Source organism: Pagrus major, chromosome 1 (assembly GCF_040436345.1).
Source record: "Pagrus major chromosome 1, Pma_NU_1.0".
NCBI lineage: Eukaryota > Metazoa > Chordata > Actinopteri > Spariformes > Sparidae > Pagrus > Pagrus major.
The window spans coordinates 13311419-13336445 of NC_133215.1; the positions used below are offsets into that span (position 1 = coordinate 13311419).

The 25027-nt window shown below is 38.9% G+C and overlaps 1 protein-coding gene across 1 annotated transcript; it reads left to right on the top strand.

The window, feature by feature from the left end:
• Positions 1–532: 532 nt before the first annotated feature.
• rnf150a (ring finger protein 150a) lies at positions 533–23701 on the top strand. Its single transcript, XM_073478550.1, has 7 exons — positions 533–986; positions 12901–13151; positions 14443–14514; positions 14929–15011; positions 15400–15496; positions 15598–15811; positions 19294–23701. Exons 1-7 carry the CDS (start codon positions 533–535, stop codon positions 19410–19412), a joined length of 1290 nt encoding a protein of 429 aa, XP_073334651.1. The 3' UTR covers positions 19413–23701.
• The last annotated feature ends 1326 nt before the right edge of the window (positions 23702–25027 follow it).

Here is a 25027-nt window from a genome sequence, read left to right on the forward strand (position 1 = left end):
AACCATAAAAAAACAAAACAAAAGAAATCCAGCATTTTCTACAGTTTGTCAATGTATCATATCCAGGAGGAATCAATAACAGTATTTTGTGGAAACTGTCCCGTCCACATGGATGTTATCCAGTGGTCCTCATGCTTCAGGCTGTCTCAGATCCTCCACATGTCACGGGGCCGTCTCGGGCAGCTTGTCCACGCCCAGGTCACGTGCTGACGAGCGGCGAGCCAATCCGGAGCGAGGGCTGGACGCAGCTAACAACAACACACGGCGTCGTCTTCTCCTGCAGGTGGTGGTGTGTGGAGACTCCTGCACTAACTCTCAGGACACCTCGCCTATGAGGGCTGCTATCTGGCGCTGCTTATTGTTATTATGCAAGCTGGACGTTTCAAGCTGCGCCTCCTCCTGTAAAAAGAGGGACGTGGTGGTGCGAGCTCCCCAGTAAGGAGGAGGAGGAGGAGGAGGAGGAGGTGGTGGTGGTGGTGGTGGAGGAGACCCGGAGCTCCTCATCCATCCCAGAACCAGCGGCACAATCACGATGGCACCGTCCCTCATCCGAGCTTGCCGCAGTCTGGCTCTCTCGACGTGGCTGCTGTCGTTTTGTTTCGTCCACTTGCTGTGTCTGGACTTCACGGTGGCGGAGAAAGAGGAGTGGTACACGGCTTTTGTCAACATCACCTATCTGGACCCCGTCACGTCGGAGGTCAAGACGGAGAAAAGCGAGTGCGGTCGCTACGGAGAGCAATCGCCCAAGAGAGAAGCCAGAGGACTGGTGCTGGTGCCGACCCTCCCGCAGGACAGACAGGCGTGCGACCCGAGCGTCAGGTTCCCCCCCGCGTCTCCCAACACCGCCTGGGTGGCGCTGGTGGCTGCGGGGAACTGTACATACCGAGAGAAGATCCGTAACGTTGCGACCCACAACGCCTCTGCAGTTGTCATATACAATGTGGGCTCCGGCGGTGCCAACGACACCATAACAATGCCACATCCAGGTAAGAGTCTGCCCGTCAGAGCCCGAGACGAGTCCTCTCTGCTGCGGCCGGTGGTGGAGGCCTGAGTGTGCAGAGTTAGTCGCTATGTAGTTCAGAGGAAGACATTTGAATCAGAAGAGCCCTAAACAAACTAAATAAACAAACTGTATTTGTTTTTCATGACTGAATAAACAAACTGACCCTAAAGGACAACACAGCCTGCATTGTTATTTATTTTAAAAAACATTAAATACCATTTAATTACAGGATATAAAACAATCCTAACTTCTTTCTTTAGCATTAAAGATAAAAACACATGTATGGGATGGAATATGACACAGTTTAGTTAAGTTTATTAGACCAAATTCAAATACACAAGTGTATAAGGCATTGTCAGGGATAACGTGACAGTATGCTGCACTAATTTCTACCATAATTCAAAAACATAATTGAGTTATAATCTAGCTCAATTATCAACTATAATCTTTCCTCTGAGAACAGCTTGTTTATTCAGTTATGGAAAAGATATATATTTCTGAGTTTGAATTATTACCTCATTAACACTGTAAATATTTAGAGTCTGACTTTGAATTTCTCCTCCAAAACTACATAGTGCCCCTTTAAGTGTTGGACACCTCTGACAAAGATTAATGTTTTTCATTTCCCTGCTGAGGTCCCAGAGCTCTTCTGCAACTGTGTAATCAACGAAATAATCAATTAGTTTCTTGGTGAAGTGGAAAAGTGGAATGATCCGCCGATTGTCTGTGGGTCTTGCTGAAGTGTGGGTGCAACCTTAGAAAGCTCAGTCACGATTTGAGAACATGTGGACTGGTTATTATTGAAAGTGTTTTGATATTAGTTAGGGGTGAGGCTCGCAGAGTAACTGATGATGTGATATGTTGTCCAATGTCCACGATAGTATAGAAACACAATACTACGATTCTGCGATAATCAATACATTGCAAGACAATCATGTAACGATATATCACGATGTCTGTCTAACTGAAGAATGCAAAATATCTGTAAAATAAAAAAATAATCTGTGTTTTGACAGCCTATGTAATAGAGGCGGACTGATTATCAGCATTCATATTCAGCATTTTCAAATTATCGGCATCTGTGATTTTTTTTTGCTGAGAATGCCAATGAAATAAACTAATTTAAAAATGTGCTACTTTGGCTCTGATGCAACATCCTCTCACACAATGTCCCGCCCACGACAATATCTGATTTTTAACACGTCACAATTAATAGCCTTTAAACACTAATATGATATGAATCTGCAAAGTAACTAGTAAGTAAATTTGAAATACAGAAACAGTAAACTTCACTCGATATTTAGTAATTATAAATCACCCCAAGCATAGTTTTCTGCACTGTGTTCTTTAAAACCAAAACATTTTCATATATGCCGATAGCAGTATTTCTGTGTTCGATCAATATCGGACGAGCATATTGGCCAACCGATATACTGCTCAGGCTTACTTACATTCGATGCCAGCTACTGGTTCTTGAACGTGCTCGATATTCGGTACCACAGACATAAAAATCAATTGGAGCTGAAACAGTATTGATGATCAATACCCAGCCTCATACATGTGCCATATGTTGTATTCTCAAATAATCACGTAAAACTACATATCTCTGAACACACACATTTCTCAACATTCTTTCACTTTGTCTATTGCCAAGAGAAATAAACTTTATGCATTGTACATTCTTAATCAGAACAAAACATAAAGAAGAATAAATTATTCATTTATTTGTTTATTCGACAGCTGTATCAGAGTCATCAACACCAATTTTACAACTGTACTCTCTGGGCAGGTTGAGATTATTAATATAGTATGTAAAACACAGTTACAAGACAATACATATTCACTCTACAACAACACCAGCAACACCAACAACAACAACCAGGTTTCACCAGATTAAGTGTCAACTTGTCGTGAAGAAGAAACCTGAAGCACAAAGACAGAAGAAGAGTGTTAATTAGTCTTTTTAACACAACGCTAATCAAGCAGCTCGCAAATCTGACAGTTGAGCACAGTGCCAGTTTTCCCAGTAACCGATGGATAAAAATAGTATTTTTTATTTCATTGTCGCACTGTGTGTTTAGTGTACCTGCTATACTTCAACAGATGCCTTACAACATGTGTTACTAAGCACTAAACCATAATTACAAATAAATGATAGTCGCTCTTAACAGAAATGTTGTCCACAGATGGCAAACTGTGACTAAAGCTTCACTTCACTCATTTGTTGAGCAAAGTATGTGTGAAACTGAGTCTTCCCTTCACACGTGTCTTCATGAATATGAATTAAGAAAAGACCAACTATAATCAACATGTAAACATACAATTTAAAATATAGGAGACAAGCACAGGCTGCAGACTCACAGGTAAATGACCCTTCAAGACAAAGCTTAAGAACATCAAAAACAAGTCACACACCCGAACAGAAATGTGTAAATAAACCTTTTGATATGATCCATGCCAGTGTCCTCATATTAATCTGTCTTCCTAGGAGGCACGTCTCCTTTGTTTGCAGGAGGCCGTGCAGGCTGATGCAGAGATAATAAGACAAACAAGCCGTGTAATTTGTTTGCTACCTGTTCACGACAACATTTTGTTGATTTGTCCAGGTAGTCATGCAGGTCGCAAACAGAACAGGTCACATTGAAATGTCTTATTTAAAAATGATGTTAAAACAAGACAAAGTTTAGTTCAATTAGAATAACATCACTGAGGAGATTCTACTTAAAATTAAATTGAATTCGATTCATTCCCACAACTGAGGTCGTCATTTGTGAATGTGGGGAGGCATGTCCCCTTCACTTTTCAAAACCGTTTTTTGTCGGCTTCAGTTTTATTGTTTCAGGTTGATTTTTTCTTACTAAAGTCACTGAACATTTTTCTGCAGCTGTCCTCCCACAATAATCGACATGAGAGAAGATCTGAGTCTCCCTCAGTTATTACTGTGGCCTTCAGTTACTTCACCATTCAGGTGACTCACCAATTGCCTACTTTATTATTAAAGTTTGGTGGGCTGTATGCAGCATGAAAGCAAAATCTGCAAACAAGAGCCAGACCAGTACTGGATTTTTGGTGCAGTGTCGATACTAATACTTGGAGTAAATATTGATGTATCAGCCGATATTCTTTTACACACAGAATATATACATAAACACGCATTTTTGCAATGATCCCTCAAACACATGTGACAAGGATGTGCATGTAAGAGAGGCCAGATATTATTCAGTTTAACAATAAACTTAATTGTCTGAGTGCACTGATCAATAAACCTAACCGAGAATTGTATTAGAAACTAAACTAAACTACCCAGAGCATCTTTTTCTGCCTGAAAAAATGTTTTTATATCGGCATATATCAGCCAACATATACCGATATATGTGCAATAGACCATTATCAACCAGGCTCTACTGCAAACACTACCAGGGCTGTAAAATAGTTAATACCAATTTCATTATTGGTATAATATTTTCCAGTTTTTTAAAAAAAGTAACTGGAGTTAAATATCAATCATGAGATCATAAGAAGGTAAAGCACAGAGCAGAGCTCTGTTTTATAAAGATGTAAACGCACCATTATTTTTCATAAAGTATTAGCTATCTATGAAGAAAAGTAAAAATTCTTTTATGTGTGATTACTACAATAACAACGCAGAAGCTTACACAGCATTTGTACTACTCAGACAAAAATAACCCCTTTGCACAAACTTTTCTTGTATCCTTATGAATAATGTGATGTCTTATTGATCTTTGGGATTTTTTATATTGTTTCACTGATCCTGGGAGTCCTAGATAATCAGTTTTTTGTTCATATGCTCTTCATCAGCACACAAACCTGCTGACACAGGTTTGGATGTCGGTTCTGCTTTGTAAGGTGGTCCCTCTTCCCATATTGCCACCCTACTCTCCTCTTCCTCTTTAAAATGTTGTTGTTTTTCCAAACAAAACAGGCTATCGTACAATCCTAATTCCATTTCTCCTAGTTTAGTATTGGGTCTGTAGCTGCCCTAGAGTTGGAATAAACCATTGTCTTCCAAGCATGCAAAGCAGTTATAATGTTTTTTTTATAGCTCTTGATTTTACTCCTCTATTGTATTCTTAGCACCCCTTTCTGAACACATTAGATGCATTATTTGTGAGAAATAAAGGTAACTTGTAGGCTTTTTACAGTAGCTATGGTAAAACCTTGTTTTCCACTTGACTTGTATTGTATTGACTTGGAAATGGGCTCTCAGCTCGGCGCTAGTTTTCATAAAGGTGTGTCAGTCCTGTTCCAGACAACAGCACAATGTGCTGAAGGCTTTTTGACGAAAGGATCTGTACAGAGACAGATGTTCAAACAAAAGTGTACAGCACCTGATGACAATTGGTGATGTTTTGCATAAAGCTGCACAAACTAATATTTATTTTTAACTGATCAGTTTCAGTGTTTTCCATAGGTTTAGGGAATGCTTGAGTGCACACATTCGGTCAAGGTTTCGGGGTCCTCCCCCAAGAAAATATTACTTTTTTCGATTAAAAATATCCAATTTCACATCATTTTGGACACTTTTATGTTTGTATGTGAAACACTGGAAAAAATAGAGCAGAGCTTAATGATAAAACTTGCTAAAGAAGTTCACTGGGAAATAACTTCAACCATTAGATCTGGGAAAAGTCATCTAGTTTTCCTCAAGTAAATGGACGGCCAGGATGTCTGTTAAGGGGCTCAACAGTATTTGACCATTAAACAACCTCTATTCCTCCTCTGTTCATGGAGTAGCAAAGAAAGGGTCCAGTTCCCAACACATTACCTGCAGCAACACATTAAAAGACACCAGACTATTTTAAAGACTTGCCCTGCTACTGGCCATGACCTAAATATAAACCGAGACACTTTAAGAAACAGAAACAGCTGCCGGGAGAGGTGTGATCCGTAGCTCGTAGAGAGGAGGATGGTAACAGAGAGTACCGTGACAAAGGAACTGGCCTTAATGTGTTTGACTGAATGAGAGGCTGCCAAAGAAAGAGTGGAGCATTTTCCTGTCCAGATCCAACACAGCTGGGCTGTAAAATCCACAGTTGCCAGAGCCAGAAACCTCTCACAGCCTGGCTTTATTATTTAAGGCTGAGTGGTGTCAGAGTCATGTTCAACCTTGGACCATAAAGCCGGGTCAGATACTGTGGGTTTATCAAATCTGACAGTGTGGGTTTATTCCACTGTTTTAAACTTTGCAGCCATTTTCCTGTCAAAGCTCAGAACTTTACCACTCAAATATCCAATCACAAATAATCTCCTAAATGAGTTGTATAGAAGTCAAAGAAATATGTTTATTCATTTTCTTGTTACAAATAAATGTAATTCTTTACCTCCTCCATCAGCTGGTTTCTCTTTCTTTGGCCGTCTAGAGTTTCCACAGTTATCCCAGTTGTTCCACTGTTATCTGGGGTTAGCAACCAGGCAAAAATAATGGCTCTTACTGTTTTGGTTGTGCAATGGTGGACTGGCTTCCTTTGTGCCATAATTCGTTCTTCATTTTTGTGGTAAAAATTGAGTCCAGTGGAAGATTACAGCCATTACACTGGGCAATCGGTATTTATTCCAGAATGATAAGTCAAAGAAAAAATGTGGCTATTGAAAGTTTAATTTAACCCAAACCAGAATGTTTTCCTAAACCTAACCAAGTCATTTTGGTGCCGAACCGTACTACGACCGTTTCATGACTTTAACAATGTGACGACGAAAGTCTAACACACCTATTGCTGTGGTTTCTGGCATTGGGACATTGGCAGTGGATCCTTCAGGTCCTGTGGGTTGGGGGGGTGGGGCCTCCATGGATAGGACTTGTTCCTGCACATCCCACAGATGCTTGTCAGATTGGGAATCTGGGGATCGTATCAACGCCTTGGGCTCTTTGTTGTGTTCCTGAGCAGTTTTTGTGGTGTGGCAGAGTATATTGTCCGACTGGGTTGGCACTGCCATTGGGGAGTGATATTGCCAGGAGGTTGTTTACGTGGTCTACATCAGTATTTGGGTGGGTGGTGTGTGTAAAGTGGCTTCCACATGAATGCCAGAAGGAGGATGTAATGAGGATGTGTTGCAGCTCTGTTTACCCTACAGATTCAAAAGTGCAATTAACCTTCTCATTTATCTCTCTGCGAGCAAGCTAATAAGCGAATTTCCCCAAAATGTCAAACATTATAAGCTTTTTGTGTACACTTGCACGATGAAGCCACGGTGTAGCCTACTGTGTGTAACTGTCAGTGTCAGGTTAGCACATGGTTGTTAATAAAGAGTTTACCAGTTAATTCTGTCGTAATCTGCATTAGTGTTATCCACTCTGCAGCAGACCAAAAGGCCTGCGCTTTAAACTAACAGGTTGGTTTCCACTAAATTAGCCCATTCAGTATTTATTCCTCATTGCCTTCAAATCTTTTCACAGGTTCAGCCTCAGTCTCAGACATTACCCTCCTGTTTTAGCAGCAGCTATTTTTGTCTGCTCCGACTGCGTCACAGTGAACAGAGGAAGGAGATAAGAGGTCAAGGCTTAGGGAACTCTTACATGCCTTGTTATTCCTTTCCTTATTTCTGTTGGCTATGAAACTGAAGATGGCCATACATGGACATTTTTTTAAGTCTGTAGAGTCTGGAAATCATTAGCCTTTTGACATGAGATACGGAGATAAAATTGTGTTAAAGGAAGAAATTGTTATATCACAGATATGTGAACTTGTGAAGATGAAAACTTGTAATTTGGACCAAGCTTCACTTTGATGAATAAAGAAATAACTCACTGAGCATCAGGTTCATTTGCTGCAGATTTCCTATGCTGTAATCTTATACAAGTCTGTCTAGTGGCTCTGGGGAAATAGAAGTAGCTGGTCCTTTTTAGAAAACGCTTGACTTTGGTGGAGGTTTTTGGAAATATTTCTTGTGATCATTGTTCACTTGCAGATATTTCCAAGACTGGTTGGGCACAAATTGCCTTAAAATGTAAGATTTCCATTTGAATCTGTACTTATTGGTTCATAAAACTCCACTGGCTACAGCTGCACAAGTGTTGTTTTGAAGTCTGTTCCTCTGTCGAATAAGTTGTGTTTCGTGTTGTGCGATCTATCGGCAGGTTTCAGAATGAGAACTGGAGCAGCCAGGCCTTTCTCCAGCATTGGCGCTGTGGAGATAGGACTACTGGGAACAAAAGAGTTTAGATTCATTGATTTACTCTCCCGATTCCAAAAAATGTTGGGACGCTAAACACGAATAAAACAGAATATGAAAATGTATATATCCTTTTTGACATATACTCAATTGAAAACAAAGACAATATCTTTAATGCTTTATCTCATCAACTTCATTGACTTTTGTAGATAAATGTTTATTCTGAATTTGATGCCAGCAACATATTTCAGAAAAGTCAGAACAGGAGCAGCAAAAGACTGATGCTTAAAACATTCCACAGGTAAACAGGTTCATCTGTAACAGGTGATAGTATCATGGTCGTTCACAAGCAAGGATGGGGGGAGGTTCACCACTTTGTGAAACACATGAGTGTATGAAGGATATCGCTACATGGGCTCAGGAACATTTTGGTAGCATCCCATTGTTTTTGGAATCGGGGTCGTATGTTGTCGGGAAGAGTTGAGAATTAACTGGTATTATTTGTGGAAGACCGGTAATTTATTTCTTTCAATTAATTTTAGAAACTCTGCAGATGTCTCCCTCACCTTATTTAAATTTTTATGCCGGAAAGAAAAACATTGGCAGAAACTCCCATGAAGAAGAGTCTCAGCTCGGGGGCTGAGAGTCTGAACAGACGATGCTGTTCAGCAGCGTATTACCATCTGTTTGCTGTCCAAACACAAGCTTTTGTTTTCTCTGTCATTGTTTGTAGCACAGTTTGCTTTAGAAGCTCAAACGTGCATAAACTCATTTTGAGGGAGCAGCCACCATATCACAAGGATAAACCTTTGTGTTAACAGTGGGGATGCTGCCAGCTCTTGTGGCTGTGTAGTTTTGGATGGGAAGAGATTTGTCTATGTTTGCAGATAAACAACCATATTCATTAATTCCTTTTTTCTTGGAATTATTATTTAATTTTAGCCAAGAATCTCACAGATGCTTGTTCTTATTCTTGCATATGCTTGAAAATAAAATGTTTTTAAAGACATGATTTTGGTCTGACTTCTCAACCCTTGCCATATAAAATGTAGCAGCTGTGCAGATTTTACAACAAACCTGTTACATAAAGGGATTTGTGAGCACGACAGCAATAATGCTTTGGTGCTGCATCTGGAAATGTAGCATATCTGTTGTATTCAAAGCCTTTAACTCCTTTGAAAAAAAAAAAAAAACACCATATTTTCTGTCAGTCTTTAAAAGTTCACCCCAGAAAATCATTTTAAAATAGCTCTGTGCAGACTTCTGTGCAGTGCATGAGGATTTGTAAGAGCACTGTGCATCTGGCAGGCTGCACAGGAGGTGCAGTTGGTGATGGCAGGTTGAATAAAGCCACTCTTTTTTAGCGATTGATAGAAGAAATGAAGCACCACAGGGAGCTACTGTGACTCCATGCAGCCATAAACAGGCGGCAGAAGGAATATGATGTAACAGATTATCAGGCTGTGGATGCACTGCACAGCTGATAGAGTAGAGCTCTGTTATTTCCTCATTGTGTCCTGAAACTACCAAATCAATTAAGCATTATGTCCCATGTGTCGTTGCCTCATTACAGACATCTTCAAAAAAATTATCCAGTTGAGCGTGAGGGTGGATTTTTTGAGACAGGTACAGATAAATAATATCTGAGAGTTAGTCAAATAATACTAAAAAATAATCAGAAAAACCTTCCTCTTTTGGGTATAAGCTACACTATAAACGACGACACCATTTCTAAAATACCTCAACATATCTTTGTTACCTCAGTACTGTATTTTTTGACTACTTATGCACAGACTTATTCACAGATAACTTCTGTGATAAGCGAATATACGGTCGGGCTATCTGATGATTTCAGATCATGATCGATCTTGAAGGCATCCACAATCTACTTTTCAAGAGAAGTGTAGAGATCACCTTATTGAAAGGGTAAGTTCACCCGAAAAAGAAAATTCATTCATTATCTACTCATCCAGTCCAGAAAAACATTTCTGGAGCTTCACAGCAAAACAGCAATGCCACATTCTCCTAACGTAAAAAAAAAATAACTGAAAAGAAACAGAAATACATCTTGTTCGGTGTAATCCAAGTCTCTGGAGGCCCCCAAATCCCAAATTGATTTGAAATTATGTTATTTACACCCTCGATGCACAGTTGAACTCGAGTACCCACTACAGATGGGATGCGCTAATGCTTTTAGCTTGAAGATTTAGGCTGAAAAAAAGAGTTTAAATAACATCTTTTCAAATCAGTTTAGGATCTAAGGGACGGACGAGCTGTTTGGAGCCATTTTATGACTCAGATGTTTATTTAAGTTTTAAAACAAGTCCCCATCTGCTTCAGTTGTTTAGGAGAATGATGCAACACTGTTTTGTTGTGAAGCTCTAGAAATGCTTTGTGGAGTACAATACTTCACCTGACTTGCCATATATCCTTTAATGTCATTTTACTTTTGTTGTCAGACCTCATTGACTGGTGGATCTGCACTATGTGAACAAACCAATAGAGTGTTGTAGCCTAGATGGCTATGCTGCTTGGATGAAATATGTCCTTGGGTGACATAAATTTAAATCATGCAACGTGAGCTATAGCTTGCTACATGGCGGATGAGGAGCTTGTGCCAAAAAATCTTTAGCACATTAAATCTTTAATGCAATATTGTGTTTTAATGGTGCAAATGTAGAAAGTCTTAGTCTATTTTAAGTCTGGCTGTAGTCTACAGGCCATTTCAAAAATAAGATTGTGGATTGTCCAGATCGCCCACCTCAAAGCTAATATCAGGTGATAATATCAGCATCAGCTGGACTGATGTATTGGCTGAGCTTTGATACGTTCTTTAACCCCTTTGAATATTAATAATACTGTTCTTTAGAGCTGAAATAATTAGCAGATTATTTGATTTATTGATTAACAGAAAATTCAGGTTCACAAATGTGAGGATTTACTTGTTTTTCTCTGTTTTGTATCATAATCTGAATGTTTTTGAGTTTAGGCTCAAAGACAAAACACATTTGAAGGTGTGTCATTGAAATCTAGACAAAGGAATTGTGGAAAAAGTTCACAACGTTTTTTTAACTCTCAGAGGTAGATATATAAAGTAGCCTATGCAGTAATGTTTCTCTAAAGAGCTGAGTGTCTGTCTGTTAGCTCGAGAGGCAGAAGGCAAGGCTTATCTGACACCCTGGGAGGCCAAACTGGTGAGAGGAATTAGCTGAGAGGGTGGGGAGAAGTACTGTCTGATGCTAATGCTAACACTAACAGCCCCCAATGGGAGTGTTTTCTATCATGCAAACCCAGAGAAATCCTGTTCTGTGAACACATTCTTCCTCCAGGACCTTTCACTTGCAGGAGTTCAAAGATGCTTGATGACTCTGCAATGCAAAATCCTTCATCGTGCATGGCATGCAAAGCAACAGAAGGTTGCTTACAGGAAGCCTCTTACACAGAGAGGGAGGCTTTAGTGGTTGAGTCCTGTCTAAGCTCCCGGGACTGGAGTTTTTCACACCTGCTCTGCTTTAAAGCACAATTCTTTATACGTTGGGGTTGGAAGTTGAAAGTCTGCCTTCTTAATGTTTAAGTAGATTTCTGAGCATTTGCATATTACTGTGATTATTAAGGAACCAAGGCTGTATGCAGTATTAGTATTATGGCATTAGTATGGAAAGGATATTATAAGTTTTGGTTACTATTGTGCTGTAAGAAGGGTGGGAGTAGTAGGGTGTACCCTAAGCCTACTGTTACGTAGTTGGTCTTTAACAAATCTTAGTTTCTGTTGTTCTGTTATGAGGATTTGCTGCTTTTCTGTTGATTTTGTTCTAATTAATTTTTCTCACTGGCAGTTTCACTTTTTATTAGTTTTAACATTTTGACATAATTAAGGCTGCAGCTAAAGACTGTTTTAATTATCAATTCATTTGCAGAATATTTTTTTCATTATTATTATTTTTTAAATAATGAAAAATGCCTCAAGTCGGTCTAAAATCCAAAGATCTTCCATCAACTATCATGTATGACATTGAAAAGGATCAAAGACTCACATTTGAGAAGCTGTAACCAGCAGATATTTATTAAAATTGTGTGATTAATTGACTTATTATTGCAGCTGTAGACATTAAGCAAAAATACTTTCATCTTACTATTCATCTCTTCACATTTCTCATTTTTTTAACTATTTAGTCACTGTACATACTTTCATCACACAAAAAAATATTGCGTGGGTAGAAATACTGTACTGCACAATACTGTTGTCTACAAAAGATATTTGAAGATATTAAAAAAAAAGTCAAATAGCATTTAAAGGAAGGATAGACCTATTATTGGGACTGATATTTAGCAGTGTTCTGATCATGAGTATCAGTGTTTTTTTGTGTCAAGTTGCCAGTTAAATAATACAAATTTAAAAATGTTCTGCTTTGGCGCTGATGCAGCATCCTCTCTCTGTCCACAGTCACCACTCTGTAGTACTCAGTGTCCTGCCCACAACACTATCTGATTGGTTACATGTCACAAGTAATATCTATCAACACTGAATAATCTGAATATCTACAAATACAAATATCTAGATATCAAATACATGTGGTGAAATGGAAGTATAAAGTAGCAGGAAATGGGAATAGTCAAGTAGAGTACCTCAAAATTCTACCAAAGTACCATCACAGGTTATTCTAAATGTCGACACTGAGATTGCACATGTATGTTATTGGTCTGCTTGATCTAACCTGGTGCTTCCTGTGTTGTGTGTCTGTGTGTGTCTGTATGTGTGTGTGTAGGTACAGGTGAGGTCGTGGCGATCATGATCCCAGAGCATAAAGGTCGTGAGATTCTGGCCTTGCTGGAACAGCACATCGTGGTCACGTTGCACATCACCATAGGAACCCGCAACCTGCAGAAGTACGTGAGCAGAACGTCGGTCGTGTTTGTCTCCATCTCCTTCATCGTTCTCATGATCATCTCCCTTGCCTGGCTCGTCTTCTACTACATCCAGAGGTTCCGCTACGCTAATGCACGAGACCGAAACCAGGTATGACTGTGTGCACTTTGTTTAATATTACTATGAGCTGATGTTTATCTGCCTAAAAGGGATACTCTCAGTGCTCTGTGCTCCTGCAATTTTCCATCTGCTGTGGGCTGTAAGGCTGTAAGGCCAGAATTAACCTGACAGCTGGCTGAACAGAGACACGGCAAACCAGTGAACCATCAACCAACTCAGCTTTCTGGCCCCGTGAGCCGACAGTGCAAATACCTTCTATTGCCATCTCTTTATTATGAATGGCTGCCTCTGACGTTCTTGTGACGTCTGTAATGACAATTCATCATGGTGCCTGTTATGATAGGAGCCGGTGCCGTGACGACCACTGTTTGCGCTCTCAGTTTGAATTATGTTGATTTATGTTTTATAAAGAATTCAGCTGTATTGAACAAATCTGCTCTCAATTTATTCCCATGGTACGCTAGTTAAAGCAAGTTGGTGTGTTGGATAATTACTACACTTGCCTGTCAATTCATTTAATCTGTTCTCATCTGTTCTCGGACCTTTTCTAATGTCTTTTTTTGTTGTCCATAATTTCCTTATATGCCAAGAAACTGGTTAGAAACCTTTTTTAATACGTTCCTGAAACAAGTCAATTGATCATGTCCCTGTCACAGTCCAGAAATAGACCTTAAACACCACGTTGACAAATGTTCCCTTAATTTACCCACAATAAACCAGCAGAAACAAATTTGTCCCAGTCTTAGCTGTCTGTGTAAAACACTTAAACGACACTGTGTTAACGAGACAGTTTGTCAGATTCCAGGAAATCAATATCTCGAACACACATTTTAAGACACATTTGGCCTCATTGCTGCCACCAGCTCCCTTTAAACTCCCATCCTGACAGCATTTTAAACCCCCCCTCCCCAGAGTTGAGGTTGTCTCATGACCTGATCTCTAATTTTTAAAGTCACATCTTATTAAAAGTAACTGGTGTTACAGTGTTTGTCCCCTGGATCTAGTTCTTTCTGGTTCATTGGTTTTCTAGCTGTGGTTCAGTGGTGGTGTTTTAAAGTTGTTGTTGATGTTGTTGTCTCTCTTTTCATCTCCAGTAAATCAAATGTTAAGTAGCGAAATCAACGAATCCCTATGTAATGTTTGACCTTGTGAAATTGTATCTTGGTTCACATTCACATAAACATGAGGGCTTGTGATCTTACAAAGTGGAATTTGATTTCAATCAGCAGAATTTACTGCAAAATGCTGAGCCGCTTGTGTTTTTTTTGTCCGCTATTAAAAACCTGCTGGTGTTAGTAATAAGGTTATTTTATGTCTCCAGAGACGTTTGGGAGACGCTGCCAAAAAGGCCATCAGTAAGCTGCAAGTACGCACCATTAAGAAAGGAGACAAGGTAAAAAATGATGTACTGCAGACACACTGCAAACAGCACATGTCACATAGACTGCAAAGCATGTTTACCTATACAATAGGGGCTGCACAATTAATCATAATATTATGGAAATCACTATATAGCCAGTGTTTTGATGAAGGTAAATTGTGTGACTATACAGTGTTATAATGTTGAACTGTAGAGCTGCAAAGATGTCCTGGCCTACAAATCTTGTTCTCCAGATGTAAGAAAACATGTTTTTTTGCAGGGTTGGGAGGAATACTTAAAAAATGTATTCAGATACAGTTTCTAATTACCTGTTAAAAAATGAAGTCAGTAACATAATCCAAGTATCACAATATAAAAGTAATGTAACTTGGTTAACTGTTTGTCATTTTGCCTCTTTTCTGTTTCTGCCTGTGTTCTGTGTTTTAGGAGACTGAGTCAGACTTTGACAACTGTGCAGTTTGCATTGAAGGTTATAAGCCCAATGATGTCGTCAGGATATTACCATGCAGGTAAAGTTTGTGTGCTTGATCTTTGTTGTACATATTGTGACTTGAAAACTAGTGTCTATTTGTTGTTTACATGAAACCTTACAAAGAAAGCTACAGAAATCTATGCTTTTCTCTGTGCTTTGACTTTTAGTTCCTTTTGTTTTCTTTTTTTTAGTTTTATTAAACTTGCACAATTTAAAAAACATCACAAAACACAAAAAAATCTGCGGGAAGAGGCAGAAAACTTGGTGGGCTTATTTTAAGCCTCCACCTAAATAACAATAAGGTATCACAAAGTTATAGAAAACACATAATTAACATGCAGAGTTGGTAAACTAATAGTTAAAAAATACAGCAGAAAAATGTTAATGTGTGACGTTTATCTGTGCACTGCCTCTTGTTTGTTCAGGCATGTCTTCCACAAGCACTGTGTAGACCCGTGGCTACAAGACCACCGGACGTGCCCCATGTGTAAAATGAACATCCTCAAAGCTTTGGGAATCCCAGTAAGGTCCTTTACATACATGCATATTCAAAAAAACAACCTCTGTGAACACTCACAGCATGCATGGGAGTGCGTATAAATGACATCTTTGTCATGTTCCAGCTCAACGCAGACTGTTCGGACGATGTTCCTCCAGACTATGAGGCATCTGTCGGGGGTCCACCCACCAACCCTATCAGCGGGGCGAGTGACATCACAGTTAACGAGAGCTCGGTGGTTCTGGATCCAACCGGACGAGCGATAGGCCTCCAGCAGCTCTATCCTGATGCAGAGACAGAACATGAGGCAGGAGGGGAGAGCCACATCATCGCCAGCAGTGAGTACAGATGTCACAGCGTAGAGTTCATAAACTGAATTTTTGACATATTAAAGCTAAGCTGGGAAATTGAAACCAGAAAATCCAGGCATCACCACATGCTCTACAGATTTGTCCTTAGAATAGCTTTAGAAAATTCTGCAAAAAGACACAGATGGAACAAGATCTTCTGTCCTTACAGCTTTCTAACAGTGTGCTGCATCTGGTTTTATAACCTTTAGTTGGAATAGTTTATTCTGAGGTTTAAATCAGGCCAGCAGCCACCTGGTCAATGTTCCCCAATTCAGATCCTCCAGAGAAATACAGGAGGGTAAGAATAGTGTTCCCTCTGCAGGAACTCACAACCTAACCCACATACACTCAAATACCTGTTGTGCCGTAGTATGTTGCACATTTTAGTACCTTCTGCAAACACCTGACAGCTGTTACTTTGGCTGACAAATGTTAAACATCTGTTAACCATCAGCGCTAGCGTGAGTCCATGCACATGCTCATACACGTGTTTTTCAGCTATTTAGTGTCTGAAGCCAAAACCTTTTCCAGGAGCAGGGATGTAGCCAGAGTTTTAAAAGTTTTGAGTCACATGTGTTTATAACAATTATGCAATCCAGGGTGAATGGAGGAATGAACAGGGAATATATTTTTATTTTCTATTGAAAGGTTTGTAAATAGTAGAAATAGTAGAAATAAAACATTTATCTTTATTTGGGTATATAAAATAATTTAAGCCACATCAGTAAATCAATGAAATGTGAAACAAGAAATTCAGCAGGCCGTTTATTGATCTCACATGAGTTTTAAGGTTATCATGACTAAAACTAAATTTAAAAACTAGGTACTGAAATAAATAAAAACTAAAACTGAAAATGTTTCAACAATAAAAGCTGAAATAAGCAAACCCTCTCTGGAAAGTAACTGTAACTTAACCAGATTGAAAACAAAAATGAAATTCAGTAGAGCACAAACCTCCGTCAAGGCCCAACAGTCTCCTTTAATTCAATCAAGCCTATTCCAATATCAAATAAAACATATTTAAATCTGCAAGAGTCACAAGACTTTTTTTGGGATCTGCATTAACTTGTACTCACTTATAGCAACCACATAAATATGCCTTATATTTTTAAACCAAGATCCATGCATTAGAAGAAATGAAAAATTAACAAAAATGTCAAAAAATGCTCATCATCTCATTTATAATCTCTCAATGTTAAAGAAGGTGAGAAAACATTCCTGGGTCTTTCTCTTTATCCAGATCTTTATGAAGTTTTATGAGGTCTGTTTTGGTCCACGACCCTGAAAATCTGTCCAGTAGTTTTTTGTAATCCTGCTGACAAACCAACCAAGAGACATGGTAAAAACACAACCTCCTTGGTGGATGTAAAAATTAAATTAAGAGAAAACAAAAGGAAAACCATAATAATCAGGTCTGTTCTGGACATTTTTATAAAATGCCTCTTGTCTATCCAGCTTGATGTAATTACACTTCCCAGTGGTTTTATTGTTGTTCCTGCTGTTTTGTGACCACTCTGAAGTCTTTTTACAGTCAGCGAAGGGTTTCTAATTAAACTTTTAAACCTTGTCTGAAGACCTGGAGGAGCAGAATGGGACAGTAAAGACGTAGAGTAAACTGTGCCAAAGTACTGCTGCATGTCAGCACGACAGACTGGCTCCAACACTTTCTGCTTCCAGGCACAAACACTGTCCACACACACAATTACTGTATTAGAGTGAGTCTCACTCCGGACGACCAATAGTGATGGACGGACTCAGCTGCTTACACAGCTTACTTGCCTTACAGCTTGTGTCTTTCTTCCCTGCACTCCCTCTTAATGTCACTTGTAAATGCACAGTACAGAAAGCACAACTCGGACGTAACATTTCCCGACCCTTTTGTTTTTATTGAGCTCAGCTTTAGTTATTATTCTATTCGATAGTGTTATTTATAAATGTTAAGAGATGGAGGAGATTTGAGCACACTGTGTTCTGAAAGATTATCACATTTGCTATTTGAAAAAATGTAGATTCAACCCATTAAGTTGCTGATAAAGACAATAATAGTGTTGTTTTGAATACCATGTGTTTATAAGTCATATTGCTCACTAATGCTAAAAGTATTCAAAGAAGGAAATCAACCAAAAAAGAAATTGCTCACTATTTTGATAATCCGTTGCAGGCAGTATTTAGTTTTAGCTGCAACATCATGTCAATATTGTGCTCCATTCTACCCTCACAGGAATGAATCCATTTTTTGTTTGATGGCACCACTTGGTGGCAAAACTATAAGGCTTGTATTTGTTCTGCTAAATGCTGAACATTAGGAGAATACATCATCGTGATGTAGTACTTTTGAATTATCCTTAAAGGGACTCTTGTTCTTTCAGAAGAAGCTGTTAGCACAAAGAGGTCTGTTTACTTTTGTGTGCTTGACAAGCCGTAGATCAGCTCGCCACAAGTAGGTATTCTCCTTGAGACTAATTAGTATGTAAATTGGATGCAGTTTGTCGTATGTCACAACACTATTGAGCTAACAGAGACAATGTCACTGACAGGCAGTTAGCAAGAGATGAACAAGCCGATCTGTCAGGATTTCTGCTGCTGGGGTTTGGCAGTGATGGAGGGCAGATTGTGCTGTGTCCTTAGCCTGAATAATGAGCGCTGTCGTTAATGGTGCTGCAGCAATCATTCTTCCCAGAGTCAGCCATTTACTGGGTGTGTGCTGCAATCATGGTACCAGAAAAAGACCTGAAAAGTGGGACTTGTTTGTTGCTGTCTGTTTTTTCTTTTTTGCCTGGGTGTTCACCTAAAGAGTTATTGCTCTGAAAAGATTCCTATTAGCTTTCTTTTTAAAAAATTCAGTCAAAGCTGATATGAGGCCGCAGCAGTCTAAATGTATCAGTATGGTCAAAATTAACTAGATTATAAGACATGTTGTCTGACCTCATCTGAAGGCACAAGTGTTTATAGTTATAATGAACCGTCACACTCAAAGGCTGCCATCATAATCACTGTTTCCATCCAAATTAAGCACAAACTTTTAAACAGATTTCCAGAAAATCTGCAAAAGAAAATGCAAATTAATCCACTTTCACTACTGTTCTGTGAATATTAGGAGTTCAGCACATCAGGAGGAACAGCTGGTAGATAATTCTCTAGTACATCTACATTTGTTTCATTTAAAAATGTGTTGCATGTTGTTGCATATTCCTTTTACCAATACAGCAACTTATCCTCCTCGGCAGAATGTAAAAACTTTCTTGCCATATATCAACTTATCTTTTTTCTGCTCAGCACCAAACAGCAGACTGACAAACGTTCAAACCCAGAGAAAAGCTTAATTTTATTCAATGTAGCGGTGCATGTTATGTGGTTGTCCATCACTAAGTTTCCCGGAAAAACACAGGAAAAATCATATGATGTGTCAAAGAGTGGGGAAAGAAGTCGTCAAATTCAGTAATAAATTACCTCCCTGTCTCCTCCCTCAGGTGAGCACCAGCCTCCGCTCAGCAGTGATTCAGACACTTCCATCATCATGGGCGTGGAGATAGGCATATCTGAGGTTGACCTGTCCATGGAGCAGGAATGTACGATGGCCAAATCCTGAGCCAATTGAAGCTGAGACAAAAACATGACTCACCAGGAAAAGGAAGACGAGAGTGACTGGGGGGCCCCCTGAGAGATCCGCCACATGTTCGGCCCCTGGAGGACGTGACTCCTCAGAAGCAAATGAGCAATACAACACAGCAGCACAAAAACACCCAGCTCTGTCTTTACTGCGTCTGTGGACATGTTGCTCGCTCGTTTTCCAGCAGTCACACCTCACCATTTTGTTGGTTTGACTCCCATGGTGACCAGACAGCCAATCACAGCTCTCACCTTGTGGTGGCCCCACGTTATCTTTTCTCATCCTCAAACCTAGCATCTTGTTGTTGTAGCCCTTCACATTACTGAGAAGGCTAATGTAGTTTCTCCTCACTCTGGCAACCTGAACCTGCTGCTGGACACAATGTAAGCACAGGAGCAGCAGGGCCTCCTTAATGCCAGTTTTCAGCTTTAATTATCATAAAAATATTGATAGATTGTTTAACTTCTTGGTACAAGATCACTGCCAACATATTCCAGAAGTAAGTTTTACTCACGTGATGGATACATAGCACGTATAGAGCCTATATCAGCAGTCCCTAACAGTTGGTGTGAAATCCCACCAGCAACTTTTTAACTTGAAGCGTTGGTCTTTAAGTTCATGTGGTCATGTGATATACGAGGAGTTGGAATATGTATGCACACGTTATGCTGTAATTTCTACGTGTAACTGTTTCTGTAACTATTTTGTGAAACCTTAATTTCTGACTTCTATTTTACCAGCTGAATAATCCTGTTGTTGAGAGGAAATAACCAAACACAAGGTAGATGTTTCTGTCCTCACATTTGACAATCATAGCTTGCCACAAGCAGTTTGAAGTGATGTCACCCACTGCCCTACTGAAACTGCTGCTGATGTACAAGTTATCACAACACATGACGCCAGTGATCGTATCTGTGATCACACTGCTGCTAAATACAGCTGGCAACAGCAGTTGTCACTACCAAATCCTGGCAGTGTGAACACACTGAAGACAAACTTCCTACACTTGTCAAGCCAGCCAATATAAATATGTCAACAAGTCCTTGTGCCAAGATTATCAGTAGTGTTTGAAGCATTGTAGTGGTTTTTTTTATGCAGGCTGATTCACTTGGCTGTTAGACTAGACTGGCACGATCCTGTTGACGATACAAAACTGAAGAAATAACACAAGGACGTAAAATTAGATGGCTTTTGTTAGGGTTGTCACAATAAAATAATTTTACATTGAGATACAATACTAGTATAAAAAAATCAATACTCGATACCTCTTTCGCTACCACGGCATAGAGAAAAAGAAGTCCTAACACACAAAATAAGATTTTGAGAGACAAGTCACTGAACACATACCAACACCTTTTGAATAATGTTAGCATCTGTGCCGCATTGGGTTAAAATCTGATTGTAGATCAGTTTTTTAAAGATTAGGTACCTTCAATACAATCAAATACAGATGTTGTTTCATTTTAAACACATGGTATCGAAAAGGAGTATTGACACTATGGACGACCTTAGATTACTTCAAACGAAAGAGGGAGTGTTTTGGTGGGAAAGGAGGGAGCTATGCATTACCTGACAAATAAGATGCATTATAAAATGGTCAGGGTTTTCGTTGAGGAACTAAAAGCTCCAAGCATGGGATTTTTTTTAATGGCATGAAAAGCTTACAGCATGAAAATGTTTACACTTGTGGAATACTTGAGAAGTTTATGTTGGACCGCCTCCACACTTAGCCGGCTAATTTTAGAAAATGACATTCATGCAGCCGTGTGTGTTCTGGGTTAGAGGTTTTTGGACAGATCTCCGCACAAAAACTGTTGAACAATAGGAAAACATTCTCTTTCTTTCTTTCTTTCTTTCTTTCTTTCTTTCTTTCTTTCTTTCTTTCTTTCCAGCCAACATGTGTTAAAGTTAGAAAGCAGCTGTTAAAGCTCAAGAATAAAAAATGCTTTAACCACAAGTAGATCTGTTGAAATTGTAAACCTGGAGTTGAGCTGCAATTTTGAGTCGTAGAGAAAATCTCCTTATTTTCATTTACATGTTATTTGGAGTTTGAGTTCCAATTTTTACCACCACCATCTTCACTAAGTATATCAATGTCAAGAACAGTGACAAAGTCATTAACACAAAGCGTTTTGAGAACATGCAGTTAACAGCTCAATTTTCACTGGTGTGCACCGAGCACCAAAACAAGACAAAAATAAGAATATACATGCATTTCTTAAATTTAGCCGGCTTAGTGAGGACGTACTCTTACACTCCCATGGTGATGCTGACTGTTAACTGACACTCATCATCTTCTTCTTTTTTCATTTGTTGTTCTGTTCTACTCCTGCCAGTCACCCCCTAATTACTTTCTCTGTATTGTCGTGTCCATTGGATCTGTTTCCTCTCACATTCCTGTAAACTTGCACACTGATGAAGCACAGACCCACTGACTGAGTCGATGGAGCCAGTGGAATTTAACTGGGCTTTTTTCACTCCCAGTTTCCATTATGTCCTGCAGCCACGTGGGACTCTGTTATATAACATGCACATGTGCACACTCCCCTGTTTTGGGTCAATCATTGAAGGATCGTTGAATGTAGGGGCAAATGTTTCAGTGTTTCATGAGTTGGTTTGTTTAGGAGGGGCACTTTATTTCTTCCTTTGAGACTGTATGTTCTTTTCTGTAGCAGCTTTGGTTCTGACAGCAGTGTTTTATAGTGAAAGATTCCCTGCAGCTGGGAAAAAGCTTGACAGTTTTTGCATTACCTCACTTTATACTCAGCTATTAGCACATACAGACCATTTCTACAGTTCTACAATTTGACTTAAAAGTCTGGTAGCATTCATGAATGTACATTTTCAGACAACAGAGTGGTAAAAGTCAGTCTGGTTTACCTCTAGCTAGACATGTTTTGTGGATATGAAGGCGGAGGATGCTTGCGATTCCTGCCAGCACATTATAAATACAGATGATTGAGTATCAGCCAGCCTAATCTGGACCTTTTAAGCCTCTTGTGTTACATGGATAACGAGACAGCACAATACATAAGATAACCTAGAAACACACCAACGTCAATATATCTGTTGCTCTTCTTGTTTTTCTTACTTGCTCTCAAACAACCCACGCTTTAAACTCATGAGTCTTCTGCCATCTCGACTGCTTCTCACATTTGCACACAAACACAACTCTCCATCTGTCTCCATCTGACCGTTTGTTTGGTTGGCGTAGCAACAAGATAAAGATAAAGCAAAGCACATCCGTTTTCAGAGCCAGAACAGTCGACTCTGGCTGAATACTGCCTAACAGAGCGAGTTTGTCTCAAGGTGGATTAAGGCCTTCTTTTTACAGAGAACATTTATGAGACGAAGCTAGGACATCACTCAGTTTTGTCTGTTTACAGTGTTTCAATAACAACTCTTTGGTAGGGATTTTAAAACTCAAAAGACCTTGGTGTACTACATGTAATAGCATTTAGTGTACTTATGAAGTAACAGAAGATTGTGGACTCTAATTGAATCTGCAACGCTGCACAACACTTTATTTTATGTGTCTGTAATTTCCTAATAATTTCCAACAAGTTTCCTGGAAAGAGCTCCCTAATTTGGTGCTAATTATGAGGTAAATAGAAATGTCTTTAAAAGAGGAGCTCTGTTTAAACTAAGGCTGTCACAATGTCAGGTTTTCACATGATTATCGTGGCTAAACGAATTCACAATAACAATTTTATTGTGACATCTATAGAAATTTGAGAAAAAAATGCTTGAAATCAAATTTATCTTTAACTTTGTTAACTGTGTGTTTTGTATCAGTTGAACAAAGTCTCTATTTCCTTATAATTAGTGACAAATGATGTTGTTCTTTCAAGGAAATTATTTGAAAATATTCTAAATCTACTCTGTAAAATAAAGTGTGAGCAAAAATAGTTTTATTACAGGTAGTTAATCAAAGCTGTCATGTATTTTTGTTCTCTTGTCACATGTGTTTTCCTCTGTTTGTGTAAACTTTCCTATAATGCACTTTATCCCTGCGGTGAATGGGGAGCGGCTATAATGAACGACTTGAGAAAGTCTTTTTAATGTACAGCTTTAGAGGAAGAGGGCTACAGTATTGAACATGGCACATGACTCAGCTGATGCTTATTGTATAATGTTGTGCTCTCTTACCTGTATTATTGTGTATACTGTATGTGGGGTGGTGGTGTCGGGGGTATCGATATATTGTACACTATACCCAGCAGAAAAAACAGCATTGCTATTTTGTAATATAAAAGAATTGCAAGTATGATCAGCGCTGTGTCTGTCTTTTTCTTGTACCATGATGCATGTGTAGGAATGTCTATGATTGTGAGTTATAATAAATTGGAATCAGGTTTTTTCAACTTTGATAAACTTGTTTGTTTTATATAGGCTTGATAAAGCTCAATAAATCTGTGTTTTATTACATAATGAACAATATCAAAGCTTGTGAGCTTAAAATATACGTCAGGGTAAATTTTAAGGTTCACATGGGCATCGAAGGGTTGTTTTGAATGGAAAGAATGTGAGGTGTTTCCTGACTGACGACGACAAACTAACAATACAGGTTTATGACGAAGTAAATTATAACAAGTCAGTTATCTTAAAGTTAAACTATAGTTTAACTATTGTAAGATACTCTGAGGTAAGAGCCAAAGTCTTAATTATGAGTCAAATAAACATTTAATAATGGGGTAAAATTGTAGGTGGAGGATTTTTCAAATGATTTTCCACAGCGGCTGTTCAGCTTAGGTAAGTACACAAACTCACTGTAGCATGTAGGAACTATGAACTATGTGGAAAATGTATATGATTCCATGTGGAGAGGCTCTGTTCAGGTCTCTCGACAATGAATACATTATGTCTTCAGTGGAAACATTTAGAGTTGGATAACAGATGTTTTGACAATGTCAAGGAGCTGCCACAAGGTGGCGCATTTATCCTTTATCTTGAGCCAATCTACAGGGTAAACCCTTGAGTTTCTAAATATATACAGTAAATATATAAAAAATATGCATTTACTATTATCTAGGACAAAAAAGGAAAATCTTTACATTTACATGAGAAGCTGGAACCAGCAGGTGTTTTACATTTTTGCTGGAAAAAGGACAGTCTGTTTTGTTTTGAACGATTTTCATTCGATCAACTAATTGATCGCAGGTCTGATAAAATAGTTAGAAGTAGTGCAACCTTAAACAACTACACCAGTAAAATGCATTAACACACGCAAAAGCATCTGATATTATAGTTAAACACCGACAGGGAGCATTTTTCTGCACTTTGAGTACTTTTACTTCAGTTTAACTAATAATACGTAATTATATAGGCCTCTCTCTTTTTTTTAGAAAAGTCACGCATGAAAGATTTTTACTTATAGTGGAGTATTATCACAGTGTGGTATTAGTACAGGATCTGAATACCTTGTCCACCACTGGCAGCATTGTAAAAGGTACACAAATACCAGCAATTAAATATGGCCATAATTGTGTAAATGTAAAGATATTGTGTTATGAGATAGCTAATAGTAGGCCTACTTGAGTAAAAGTTTTAGAGTATCCTGTATTTAATATACTTAAGTCTCAAAAGTATTTTTC

What these genes read in the sequence shown, in the direction of transcription:
- rnf150a (XM_073478550.1), top strand. Translation starts at nt 533, where the DNA reads ATGGCACCGTCCCTCATCCGAGCTTGCCGCAGTCTGGCTCTCTCGACG. An exon ending in CCATTAAGAAAGGAGACAAG is followed by an intron (nt 14,515 to 14,928) that starts GTAAAAAATGAT and finishes TCTGTGTTTTAG; the next exon opens with GAGACTGAGTCAGACTTTGA. An exon ending in GTCAGGATATTACCATGCAG is followed by an intron (nt 15,012 to 15,399) that starts GTAAAGTTTGTG and finishes TTGTTTGTTCAG; the next exon opens with GCATGTCTTCCACAAGCACT.